Source organism: Ctenopharyngodon idella, chromosome 16 (assembly GCF_019924925.1).
Source record: "Ctenopharyngodon idella isolate HZGC_01 chromosome 16, HZGC01, whole genome shotgun sequence".
Lineage (NCBI taxonomy): Eukaryota > Metazoa > Chordata > Actinopteri > Cypriniformes > Xenocyprididae > Ctenopharyngodon > Ctenopharyngodon idella.
This window is the reverse complement of record NC_067235.1, coordinates 19993027-20006104: the sequence shown is the minus strand read 5'-3', so window position 1 is coordinate 20006104 and position 13078 is coordinate 19993027. Positions and strand designations below refer to the sequence as shown.

The 13078-nt window shown below is 34.8% G+C and overlaps 1 protein-coding gene across 3 annotated transcripts; it reads left to right on the top strand.

Annotated features, from left to right (window-relative positions):
- Positions 1–61: 61 nt before the first annotated feature.
- On the top strand, positions 62–11155 carry ndufaf6 (NADH:ubiquinone oxidoreductase complex assembly factor 6). 3 transcript variants are annotated; one of them, XM_051865120.1, is made up of 9 exons: positions 62–472; positions 1248–1347; positions 1531–1653; positions 3056–3112; positions 3191–3293; positions 4056–4189; positions 7150–7251; positions 8878–8934; positions 10927–11155. In XM_051865120.1, exons 1-9 carry the CDS (start codon positions 246–248, stop codon positions 11053–11055), a joined length of 1032 nt encoding a protein of 343 aa, XP_051721080.1. In that variant the 5' UTR covers positions 62–245; the 3' UTR covers positions 11056–11155. The 3 variants fall into 3 exon arrangements, with proteins under 3 accessions (XP_051721080.1, XP_051721082.1, XP_051721081.1); XM_051865121.1 differs by having other exon boundaries at positions 346–472; positions 1248–1351; XM_051865122.1 differs by lacking the exon at positions 1248–1347 and having other exon boundaries at positions 305–472.
- The last annotated feature ends 1923 nt before the right edge of the window (positions 11156–13078 follow it).

The window sequence follows — 13078 nt, the reverse complement described above, 5'->3', positions numbered from 1 at the left end:
GAATCACATGATCAAGCCAACTGATCTTATCTGTCAATCATTTCTTTTCCCTAAGCGCAAACAACTGTGCGAACATATTTAATATCTATAGACCGCATTCACGTGAACATTAATTACATTTATGTACCTTAAAGACAGTGTGGTTCACTCTGAAACGTAGCTTAATTGCTTTTGGATGAAAACAGATTGTTTACATCGGAGCGGAACGTACTGTCAGAAGTTCTTGCGAACAGGGGAGTTGTAATATGACGCACACGCAAGAGGAGGTACAGCTCAAGGATACTGGATGCATGGGCTTTGCTATGGCATCCAGTGTAAACATAAAGAATGGATTTTTAACCACCAAAAACTCCCTGCATATAAAGATTCCCTATCCCACATTTATACAGAGGGCAACCGAGATCAAATGCACAAGAGCATTAACAAATTCGACAGGACAGCACAATGAACAGTATTGCATTGATATTGTAAGGTAAGTTATGAGTTTAAAAATCGATTTACTTTGAATATTTTTACCTGGAAGCAAATAAATCTTCATTTTTTATGCAACTTAATGAATTTTAACTTCAGAGTATTATTCCAGTGCGCGTATTTTTCTTTCTTTTTCTTTTGCTCAAAAATAACTTTATATGCAGTATATAGGACAAAATTAACTTTTCTATTAAAATTAAAATTCGTTTTTAAAATTAATGTTAGAAATGTTTACATGGTATATCTGTCCAGATATTGAAAAGAAATAGAAAATTTCTTATTAATCTGAAATGAAAAAAAGAAATGCAAAATTAATTCGGAAATTTTTTTTTACTTGAAATTCAGTATGCAAGGAATTTTAGTACTTTTTATCTGATGGTTACAACACTTTTTTTAGACATTAAATAGATAAAATGGTATACACATTTTACAAAAAAAGTAAGAAACAGGCATGAATAAAAGATGCTTTAAACTGGATTTTTAAAGTCACCATGAAATCAACATTGACAATTCCTAGTTTTATGTAATATTGCAGTATTATTATAAATGATTTATAATAAGTCCCCCTTACTTTTTTCCTCGTTCAAGAAGTCATTTAACTCAGAAATCCTTCATTTTGTAAATCCTTATTTGTCATTGATGCAAATAAATGTATATGACAATTGTTATGCCAACAGAAATTTCAGTGTCTGTTAAGACATAGTCAGTTTTGTAAATTAAGTGTAAATAACAACAGTCCCAGTGTGTAGTGTATAACATTGAACTGTCACCCATAGGAAGAGGGACTATGATGGATTTTTATGTTCATTGCTTTTTCCTGAGGCTGTTCGTCGCTCTGCACTGGCACTGAGGGCGTTCAATGTAGAACTGGCACAGGCAGGTATTCCAGATAATAAGTGCAACAATCAATGTACAATCTTATTTATTCAGTTCAGATTTTGCTAATTTATGTCCATTTCTAACTGTGTGTCATGGTACAAAAACCAAGCCTTGAGACATAAAAGTGCCTGTAGTAAGAAACACCTGTATATGCTCATATTTTTGCTTCTTCCCTTTTAGATTAAGGACTCTGTTTCCCAGAAAACCATTGGTTTAATGCGAATGCAGTTCTGGAAGAGCGCCGTGGAAGACATTTACAGAGATGACCCCCCAGCCCAGCCCGTCAGTGCAGAACTATGGAGAGTGGGTTTTCCTTCCTTCCTAAATGAAAGAGTTACAGGATTAGTTCACTTCAGAATTAAAATTTCCTGATAATTTACTCACCTCCATGTCATTCAAGATGTTTATGTCTTTCTTTCTTCAGTTAAAAAGAAATTAAGGTTTTTGAGGAAAACATTCCAGGATTTTTCTCCATATAGTGAACTTCAACGGCTACCAATGGGTTGAAGGTCCAAATTGCAGTTTCAGTGCAGCTTCAAAGGCTCTACATGATCCCAGCCGAGGAATAAGGGTCTTATCTAGCGAAATGATCAGTCATTTTCTAAAAAAATATATAAATTTATATACTTTTATATACCACACATGCTCGTCTTGCACTAGCTCTGCGATGCGCCACGCATTACGTAATCACGTTGGAAAGGTCACGAGTGACGTAAGCGGAGTAACTGTTGTAGTGTGAAAAACTCCATCTCATTTTCTCCTCCAGTGTTTGACTTAGTCTTTGCACATTCGCTTTGTAAACACTTGCTCGATACTTCCGCCTACATCACGGTTGACATTTTCAACATGATGATTGCATTAGAGAGCTAGTGCAAGATGAGCATATGTGGTTAAAAAGTATATAAACTTTTATTTTTTTACAAAAAGGCCAAACGTTTCGTTAGATAAGATCCTTATTCGTCGCTGGGATCATGTAGAGCCCTTTGAAGCTGCACTGAAACTGCAATTTGGACCTTCAACCTGTTGTACCCCAGTGAAGTCCACTATATGGAGAAAAATTCTGGAATGTTTTCCTCAAAAACCTTAATTTCTTTTCGACTGAAGAAAGAAAGACATAAGGTGAAAAAATTATCAGGAAATTTTAATTCTGAAGTGAACTTATCATTTAAATGACTAGGGATGAAGATGGTTCACCCAAAAATTAAAATTCTGTCGCCATTTACTATGGCTTAAAAGTTTGGGTTAAAAGTTTAAGTAGATGATACTTTTTTCAGCAAGGCCACATTAAACTAATCACAAGAGACCATAAAGACATTTATAATGTTACAAAAGATTTCTATTTCAAATTAATGCTGTTCTTTTAAACTTTCTATTCATCAAAAAAGTGTTTCATAGTTTCCTCAAAAATATTAAGCAGCACAACTGTTTTCAACATTGATAATAATTAGAAATGTTCCTTGAGCAGCAAATCAGCATATTAGAATGATTTCTGAAGGATCATGTGACACTGAAAATTCAGCTTTGTCATAACAGGAATAAATTACATTTTATACATTTATAAACTGAATTACATGTCGTTTCACACATTTATGACTATCTTATTTTCTGTGTAACACAAAAGAAAATATTTTGAAAACTTTTTTGGGACCCCAAAGTTTTTAAAAATATTGGGCATTGATATACTGTAACTGCTCTGTGTTCTCAGGCAGTAAGAAAGCACACATTAACAAGGAGGTGGATGTTGAGAATCATATCTGAAAGAGTGAGTACTAAATTCTGTCCTAATATATGAGTAAAGAAAATACTGGAAAGTTCTCTTAAAATTTTTTGTTTTGAAAAGGAGAAAGACATGGAGGACAGAGCGTACAGGAACCTTCAGGAGCTGGAGGCCTATGGTGAAAACACACAATCCTCTCTTCTGTACTTGTTGCTGGAGGCACTTGGTAAGCAGCTTTTTCTTGATCTTCCGCTTAAAGGAATAGTTGGAAAAATGAATGTAGCAAAAATGAAAATTCTGTGATTTACACATAATAATCATGTTTTACCTGACCCATATGACTTTCTTTCTTCTGTTGAACAATGGAGGAGATTGGAATATTAGGAGCTAACAGCCTTTTTTTTTTTCATTTTATTTTATTCCTGTGATGGAATTTTAAGCATCATTACTCCAGTCTTCAGTGTCACATGATCCTTCAGAAATCGTTCTAATATGCTGACTTGGTGCTCAAGAAACATTTCTTGTTATTATGAATGTGAAAAACAGCTGTGCTGATCATTTTTGTTCAGGATTCTTTGATGAATACAAGGTTCAAAATTAATTGAATGTAAAAGTCTTTACTGTCACTTTTTATCAATTTAATGCATCCTTGCTTAAAAGTATTAATTCCTTTAAAAAAAAAAAAAAAAAAAAAAAAACCTGATTAACCCCAAAATTTTAATGGGTATTGTTTGCCACATCCTTCAAAAACAGCCTTGCATTACAAGAACACAAAACAGTCCACTGAAAAAATGAAGCATAAGCTGAAAATATCAGACTGAGTAAGTTTCTAGTCAGTATATGCTTTTCATAATACATCAAAACTCATATTTAATTTTTTTGAAGTTGTAATATTAGATTGGATTGGATATTCACAATTTGACACAAATCAGTTGAAACTCAAAACTGGTCTCATGAAGTTGTGTGCTTTGTGCATGTGTTTATGTAGGTGTGAAAAACGTCCACGCAGATCACGCCGCAAGCCACATCGGCAAAGCCCAGGGCATCCTGACCTGCCTGCGGGCGACCCCCTATAACAGCAGCAGACGCAAGGTCTACCTGCCCATGGACATCTGCATGCTGGTGGGTAAATCTGCTGTCACCCTATGATGTGTGTAGCTGGCTGTAATTCCATGCTTTTCTGACATCAGAGTTACTGTTGTGAAGGAATAGAGACAATCCATGTGCCAGTCAGCATATACTTGGATGAAGCTGCCCAGTGCCCTCTCGCCTGCAAAGCTCAATCCCATGGGCTTTGTTTCAGCCATCTGTCGCCATTGCTGGATGAACAAACCATTAGAAATGGGATTTAGAAGATCTTTCCCTTAGTGTAACAAAAGAAAAGATTATCATCTATCGTTTATCCTCAGCTAATCTCAGCTTGAGTCGGTGTACAGTATATTAAGATCAAATTGCGTTATGTACAGTAGTGGCCAAAAGTGATGTCTGGAAGGGAATTGGTTTGCAGATTTGTTTTTAATGACCCTAAGTTCGATTAAACCATCAAAATAGGAGTAAAATATTTTATATTCTTAAATATTTTAAATATGAGGAAAGAAAAAAACACTAAACTTGGTTAAAGGGATAGTTCACCCAAAAATGAAAATTCTGTCATCATTCACTCACCCTCAAGTTGTTCCAAACCTGTATACATTTCTTTCTTCTGCTGAACATAAAGGAAGATATTTTGAAGAATATGGGAAACTGAACAGTTCTGGGGCACCATTGACTTCCATTGTATTTTTTTTTTCCTACTATGGAAGTCAATGGTGCCCCAAAGCAGCCTGGTTACAAACTTTCTTCAAAATATCTTCCTTTATGTTCAGCAGAAGAAAGAAACTCATACAGGTTTGGAACAACTTGAGGGTGAGTGAATGATGACAGAATTTTCATTTTTGGGTGATCTATCCCTTTAAGGTATATATCTGAAAAAAAATATGTGGCAAAAAGGGGTAAACTACAGCTACATGTTAAAAAAAAAAAAGCATAGAAAAACAAAAAGCTTACAGGAAAAAGCATATACTGACTACAGCATAATCAATAATACTTTGTTGGTTCTTTCTTGTTTTTGCATGTGTTCATAATTTCTTTGTATGAAAGCCTGGACAAATGTCCACACAATTTGGCATGTTTCATTGCGTTATCACAAATTAACCAATAGACTCGCGCACTACGCAATATGAGACACAACTATGCAATATGCTTACAAAATCTTTGATGTCAAAAGATTTGATGTCAATTTTCCTAGGTCGGACATCACTGTGTGCCACTACTGTAGATTGTTTTGCTGTATGATTGCACTTTCACCAGAAGGGGGCACTGTTGTTTCACCATGAATTATGTGAACATGTTTGTTTGGTTTCTGAGGTTGCCAGAAGCTCACTAAAGGCCAATCAGACCAGATTAGAGTACGTAATTTCTCAGACATTCTACGACCCAACAAACGCATAATCAATATGTTCAATTGGCAAAAACAAGCGCTGACCAACGCCAACAGGTGTAATAACACACTGGTCCAACAAGTCTCTCTTGCCATTAGTCGGTGCAGTGTGAACTGGCCTTAAAACATAATACTTTTTGAATAGATACATACATACTTTATTTTTTTCGTTAGTGGTTTGCTGCAGCATGACTACTTATTTAATTGCAGTGCAAGGAAGTTCCTTACTAATTGTTTTCACTCATTATTTAAAGCTAACTTTGTGAAACTTCCTTTCTTGAGTAAAAAATGTTGAGACAATAATGTATAGATAAGCTTTTAAAACTGTAATTGATGTCTTTAATAATGCATTGCAAGTGCAATGTTGAATTAAAGGAAATGGAAAGTCTTTGAAGCTTTATCTGCATTCATTCCAGTAAACAATATTAATGTGCAACCTGTCAAGATTAGGCAAATGTGTTTGTAAAACAATGAAATGTGTACTTGTGGGTATTTTTTGTTAGGTAAACTCTGAATACTAGCCTCTGGGTGTCTGCAAGCCATTTTTGTCACAGTTTAAAGGCTCTGCTTGACGTGAAACCCCCGTACAAGAGTCAGATCAGAGCAATAGTAATAGACCCATATGATTACACTGCCTGGTTATTCATGATGTTGATTACCTGCCAATGCTTTATGTTGCCGTACAGCTTTTGTTTAAGGAACAATTGACTTTTAAATTAGATACTAAATGAAAGCCTTTGCAGTATGTGTTTATTGATCACTTGCTATCATGGATTTATTCATGTTTTTTTAGATCACAGTTGTGGCATATCACAGGCAAGAAGAATTATACCCTTGTTCATTTATGTCTTTGTTTGAATAAATAAATAAGTGTAATTTCAGTAAATATTTCTTCTGAAGAAGTCTTGGGATGCTTCGTCGTAAGCACACCACCTCTTACGTTCTGCATACAGATTTTTCACATTTTCATCCAGCATACTAATTTCTTCTGCTGTTGAAGAATGTTTGTTGAATGCTGGAAGATCTATAAAGATCTCATGAAAACTGTCAAGAAATGTCTGGGTCGTATTTCACCCCACAATCCAAAAAAAGAGAACTATTCTTTGGGAAATTAATCCTATATTTAAGACCATGACCGTATTGTGACATTATTTTCATGCTTACTTTCATGAATTTAGCACATCCTCCTCCTCCTAATTTTCAGTAGCCTACTCTAAAGCGAAAAAATTCGAATTAGGCCAAAAAGTTATTGTTATTTTAATTGTAAAATAGTACAATTGTCTTTTTGTTGTTGTTGTTGTTCTGAAACTGATTTGTTCTAATAAAATAGTAAAAAGATATAATAATAACAATTATAACAATAATTATTACTTATGAGTGAGTTTTTTATAACAGTAATGAGAATTGAAGGGGGAAATGCGCTTAATATGTGTGCTTTGTTTTTTAAATGTCTTTGATTTTGGGGTAAAATATGACAGGTATGTTATTGTGATGGTGCCTGAAATAGGGAGGGATAAGAAAAAGATTGTGATATCATCAAGCTCATCTTTCTGTCTATTAGCAGAGATTTACTGATAATGCATTTTCACTGTTTCTCACCCAGCATGGAGCGTCTCAAGAGGACTTCATCCGTGGCAGCAGGGACCAGAACGTCAGGGACGTAGTTTATGACATTGCCAGCCAAGCCCATGTCCATCTCCAGCACGTATGCAAAACCCTTCAGTTTATTATCTGTGGTCAGATAAGAGAAGCTGACTGTGTTGTATGTTCCCAATTTGCATACTAACTTCATTAAATTTCAAAAGGGAGAGCACCCCTCCTCCACCAGCAGCTCTTATGACCCTTGATTGTTGCCCTCTCCTCATTACTGAAATTATTAAAAGCCAAGTGTAACCACAAAGCATTTCAGGGAATATTAAAGGAAATGTTACTCAGAGATTTTGTCAGATATTGTTCACCCCACTTTGCATATGTGGTTACCGCTAAATTAACTCAAAGTGGTGAAGACCACATTTAAAATATAACAAACAAACAAGGGCTAAACTGGAATTTGATCCTTTCAATCTAACTTTTTATGTATTTGTGTGGGTTAAAAGTTTGGGTGATTCATGAGAACATTGCCTTTCCCCAAAAAAATCAAAAGAAAATTAATTACATTTTGCATAAATAATGTTTTTAGAATCAAGATTTTCATGACAATTAAAGGGATAGTTCACCCAAAAATGAAAATTCTGTCATCATTTACTTGCCCTCAAGTAGCTCCAAACCTGTATAAATTTCTTTGTTCTGCTGAACACAAAGAAAGATATTTGGAAGAATGTCAGTAACTAAACATATTTACTACAATAGTATTTATTTTTCCTACTATGGTAGTAAATGGGGGTGAGATCTGTTTAGTTACTGACATTCTTCCAAATATCTTTCTTTGTGTTCAGCAGAACAAAAAAATTTATACAGGTTTGGAACTACTTGAGGGTGAATTTTCATTTTTGGGTGAACTATCCCTTTAAGCACATTTTGCCCTCATAATTTGCATTATGAAAAGGCATTCAGATGTTTTATTTGTATGTTTTTTGCAATTCCAATTATCCTTTAAGCACAATAATTAGTTACATTAGTTCACTTTGAAATTAAAATTACCCCAAGCTTTATTCACCATCAAGCCATCCTAGGTGTATTTGACTTTCTTCTTTCTGATGAACACAATCAGAGTTATATTAATAAATATCCTGACCCATCTAAGCTTTATAATGGCAATGAACGGGAAACAACCAGTATGAAGCTCAAGAAAGTGCATCCATCCATTATAAACGTACTCCACACGGCTCCGGGGGGTTAATAAAGTCTTTCTGAAGCAAAGTGATGCATTTGTGTAAGAAGAATATCCATATTTAACAAGTTATAAAGTAAAATATCTAGCTTCTGTCAGACCACCTTCCATATTCAAATTAGGAAGAATGTGTAAGGCCTCTCGCAGTTCAAAATGCTTACACTATATGCTTTTTTTGTAAGTTGAATACGGAAGGCGTAGGACGTAGCGCAAGCGATTTGAACAGCGAGAGGCATTAGACTTTCTTCATAAGTTGAATACGGAAGGCGGTCCGGCGGATAGCTAGAACGGCTATAAAAATATAAAAAATGCTATAATTGTCTGTAAGCAAAATATGATTTTATTTATTTATTTATTTTTATATTGAGGTGAAATATGATCTTGACAGGTTTGTTTGGCCCAATTTGATTCACCACGAGACTCACTCAGTAATTAAGAGGTTTGTGTGATATACTATATAGCACAGTTGCGCGAACTTTGATATCTTGATATCTCTTACAGGCAAGATCATTCAGTGAGAACGTTCCACATGCAGCCATGCCTGCCTTCCTGCAAACGGTGAGTAATTTCATCTCTTTCAGCTTCTCTCCCCTCCCCATGCCTCACTAATGTGTTGTGACACAGAGAAGCTCATGGCTTATCCTCATTCTGCCTTCAAAGAGGTGGAGCCTCATCGTCCCGCATGACTCCTGCTCCCTGGAGGCGCCACTACCATCTCATGGTCTGATTACACATCTTAAGCCTTTTTTTTTTACTCTCTTACAGTCATTTCTCTTAAAGGAAGCCCGCCTCAGAAGAGCTGAGGGAAAAACTCTTTGCGTATTACGAGGCAAAGCATAGGGAAACACTGTAATTTTCAGTACAATTTCAGCCTGTTGTTGATGCTTTAGCCAGCTAAATGCTTTCTATGAACTAAATGGCCTGTAAAGCATTTTTATTTCACTTTCTGTCACTGTAATATTCTGCTCTTATCTTCCATTTCCACATCCCTGTGTTTAACTGTCATTCGAATTCTTTAAAGCCATCCATTCCCCACAGGCCATCTAGTGACACATTGCGCTCCACTTGCTTTGGCTGGTGTTAACCGTAACTGTGTGCTCACTAAAGGACTTTACTGTACGGTTTGACATTTGAGGAATTCACTTTGTACAAGAAAAAGTATGTGTTCTTGTGAATGACAAATTCCAGAAATTTTTTAGGACAGGTTAGCAATAATCTAGGAATTCACATAGTTTTCCCATCTTCCACTGTGAATCTTTACATGGTAAACTATATTGTAAACTATGTTGTTCAAAACAAATGTTTTTTTTTTTTTAAGAAATGAAATGCTTTTATTCAGCAAGGATGCTTTAAATTGTTCAAAAGTGACAGTAATGACATTTATATGTTACAAAATGTAACATTTATGTTACAAAAGTTTTTTTTAAATAAATGCTGTTTTTTGAATGTCCTAATTATCTAAGAATCCTGAAAAAAATGTTATATTAAGCAGCACAAATGTTTTCAACATTGATAGTAATAAATGATTGAGCAATGAGCATTAAATCAGCATATTAGAATGATTTCTGAAGGATCGTGTAACACTGAAGATTGGAGTAATGATGCTGAAAATTCAGCTTAAAATATGTGACCCTGGACCACAAAACCAGCCTTAAGTCGCACGGGTATATTTGTAGCAATAGCCAACAATACATTGTATGGGTCAAAATTATCGATTTTTCTTTTATGCCAAAAATCATCAGGATATTAAGTAAAAATCATGTTCCATGAAGATTTTTTGTAAATTTCCTACCGTAAATATATCAAAAATTTATTTTTGTAAGTAATAATGCATTGCTAAGGACTTCATTTGGACAACTTTAAAGGCGATTTTCTCATTTTTTTTTTTTTTTTTTTTTTTTTTTGCACCCTCAGATTCCAGATTTTCAATTAGTTGTATCACGGTCAAATATTGTCCTATCCTAACCATACATTAATGGAAAGCTTATTTATTCAGCTTTCAGATGATGTATAAATTTCAATTTAAAAAAATGTACCCATATGACTGGTTTTGTGGTCCAGGGTCACATATATTAAAATAGAATACAGTTCTTTTAAATTGTAAATATGTTTCACTAATACTGTTTTGCAGAATTTTTGATTAAATAAGTGCAGCCTTGGGCAGTATAAGAGACTTAAACGGTAGTGTACGTTTAGTGAAGACCTGAAAACATTTTGTGTGTTATTGATTGTTATATTGTTGTGACTTTTTACTAAGCAAGTCTTTAACAAATTTATGCACAAATCCAGGTAAATCCGAAGGGTTCACATACTTTTTCCTGCAGCTGTATCTCAACCCCACATCAAGATCTTTTCCATTTTTTTTAAAGATTTTAAAAGAGAAAAGCTGTGTAATGTCACCACTATCTACTAAATTTCCATCTGTATCATTTTTTGCAATTCATTCTTTTTCTTTAAACTTTTAAGTTCTCTCAATAATGTATCATCCTCCAGGCTTGCAAAAAAGTAATTAAACTAAGAGTTTCTGAGCGTCTTTGTCTTGTCCCACAGGTTGTTTTGGAGGACTACCTGCAGAGAGTGAGGAAAGTAGATTTCGATGTGTTTCACTCCAGCCTACAGAAGAGGAATCCAATGATGCCCCTTCAGCTGTATTTACGATCATGGAGGAAGATCTATTGATATGTTCGATTAAAACACCATCTGATTGTTTTAGATGAATTCCCTGTCAAACAAGCCAAGCACTTGCAATAAATCATCTAGCTACTGTATGTTGACAATTTTCATGTATTCAAGTCCTCTTTTGTGCTGGTATACTCTAGAAGAAAGGAAAGTGTTTGATTACTAAATAATTACTAAGACTCACAGAAAATATCCACAACCAAAACAGTCTATTAAATTAATTTAAAATGTGTTTAAACTCAGCAACAAATAACAACAAAACACATTTTGAGAGATAATACAAACTGTTAAATTATTTTGAATTTGTTAAGGTATCTGCATAGTTGGTGGAATTGAAGCAGATATTTTAACAACTTGGCCCGTGGAACGTGTTTCCTTATAAATCAAATTATTTAAGGCATTTGCAAACAAATTGGCAACAATTTTACATATTTATAGGTGAGGAATGTCTCACATGCCCCTCATGATAGGCAAGGTCAACCAATTCTGTTTCATGCTGCAAGTGTGATGCAAGGTGGTGTATTTTTAGTGGCACAATCATGAGTTTATTTAGTCATAAAAAATACAGTCCTCCCTCTGCCACAAAAGCTCTCATCTGATCGACAAGAAAACAACTTCGGGCTGTTTGTGACTGCTCTTGAACTGCAGAGAATATTTTGCTGGGAGTGAGATCCTTTTTTCTTTGCTTTACAAAACAGATATATGTAAGCATTGCGTTCTGTAATGTGTGTGACACTCGTAGCCAGATATGCGCATACTGTAAATAAAGAAAAGTAGCTTGCGGACTAGCTAAACCAGCTTGACAAGGCTGGGAGACCAGCTAAGACCAGTTTAGGCTGATTTAAGATGCTTTTCCAAAAGGTAATTTATGCTTTTATGTGTTTCCTGATGAGTTTAGTTTCAGAATTTTATTGCCATATGTGACAAGACCACTGAAATGATCTCATTCATTAGACATAGGAACAAAGAAACTAGAAAATGTTTTCATTATAAACATAATTAGAAAATTTCTATACATAATATGCATTCTAATAGCATGCTTGTGTATGAATTATTCATGAGCTATCCACAGAGTTTAATTGATTTGGTTTAAAGCACATGCTTTCAAAACACTGAATCTCCACGTACTGTAAAACACAAAATGTGTCTGGCGCTCATTAGTCTACTTCTGCTCATAGATAATAAGAACATTTAAAGCTCATTTCTGTTCCCAAATACTATTTAGTCAGCTGGGGGTCAGTGATTAAGTTCTGCCCCTTTGAATAGAGGTGCAGAAGTGAAAAGAGACACATTTCAAGTAATTATCATCTGAAAAAACTTGCAAATAATTGCCTTCTTCTCTGAGATATGTCAGGGTCATACTGAATCTTTGTATTAATAAAAGTGTGTTGAGACGTTCTGATCCTGACATGTTCTTTTAAAGACTGGAGTTCTGCTTTTCCTGCCCATTTAGAAATCTCATCCAGTGGTTTATAGCAGCATGTTTTACTGTCTTCAACGTTTAGACTACCATCAGATTTCCCTCTTTCTTGATTTAATGTAAAGCTACAAATATGATAAAATATTTTATTTTTGTGCCTCATTAATCTATTGACAATCTCTAATGACATTCTCTTCTAACTATTTCTCTATCGAGAAGAATTAGGAGAGGATGGAGAGGTTCTTTTCAGAAAGTTAGATAACGTTCTTACCTTTCATTTGTTTACGTTTTTTTTCTGGCCAATGGAGATGTGATGCATTTTGAAAACAGTTTCTAATTGCTGCACTGCACCTCTAAAATGGAAGTGACAGCTTATACTGGCCCATCACGGTCCTCTTATTCGCATTCAGATCTCGAGATTGAGGTGAATTGCTGTTCATTTTATGACCCAAGGCAAATGGTATGTCTATTATTTATAAAGTGACAAGAACTATTTATCAACTTAGGAGATAATTGACTACAAATGAAACACCTGTCACTACAAAACATGTCAAAACCATTAAATACCCATCCAAACCTGGTTTGCTGCTGAATGCCAGTATG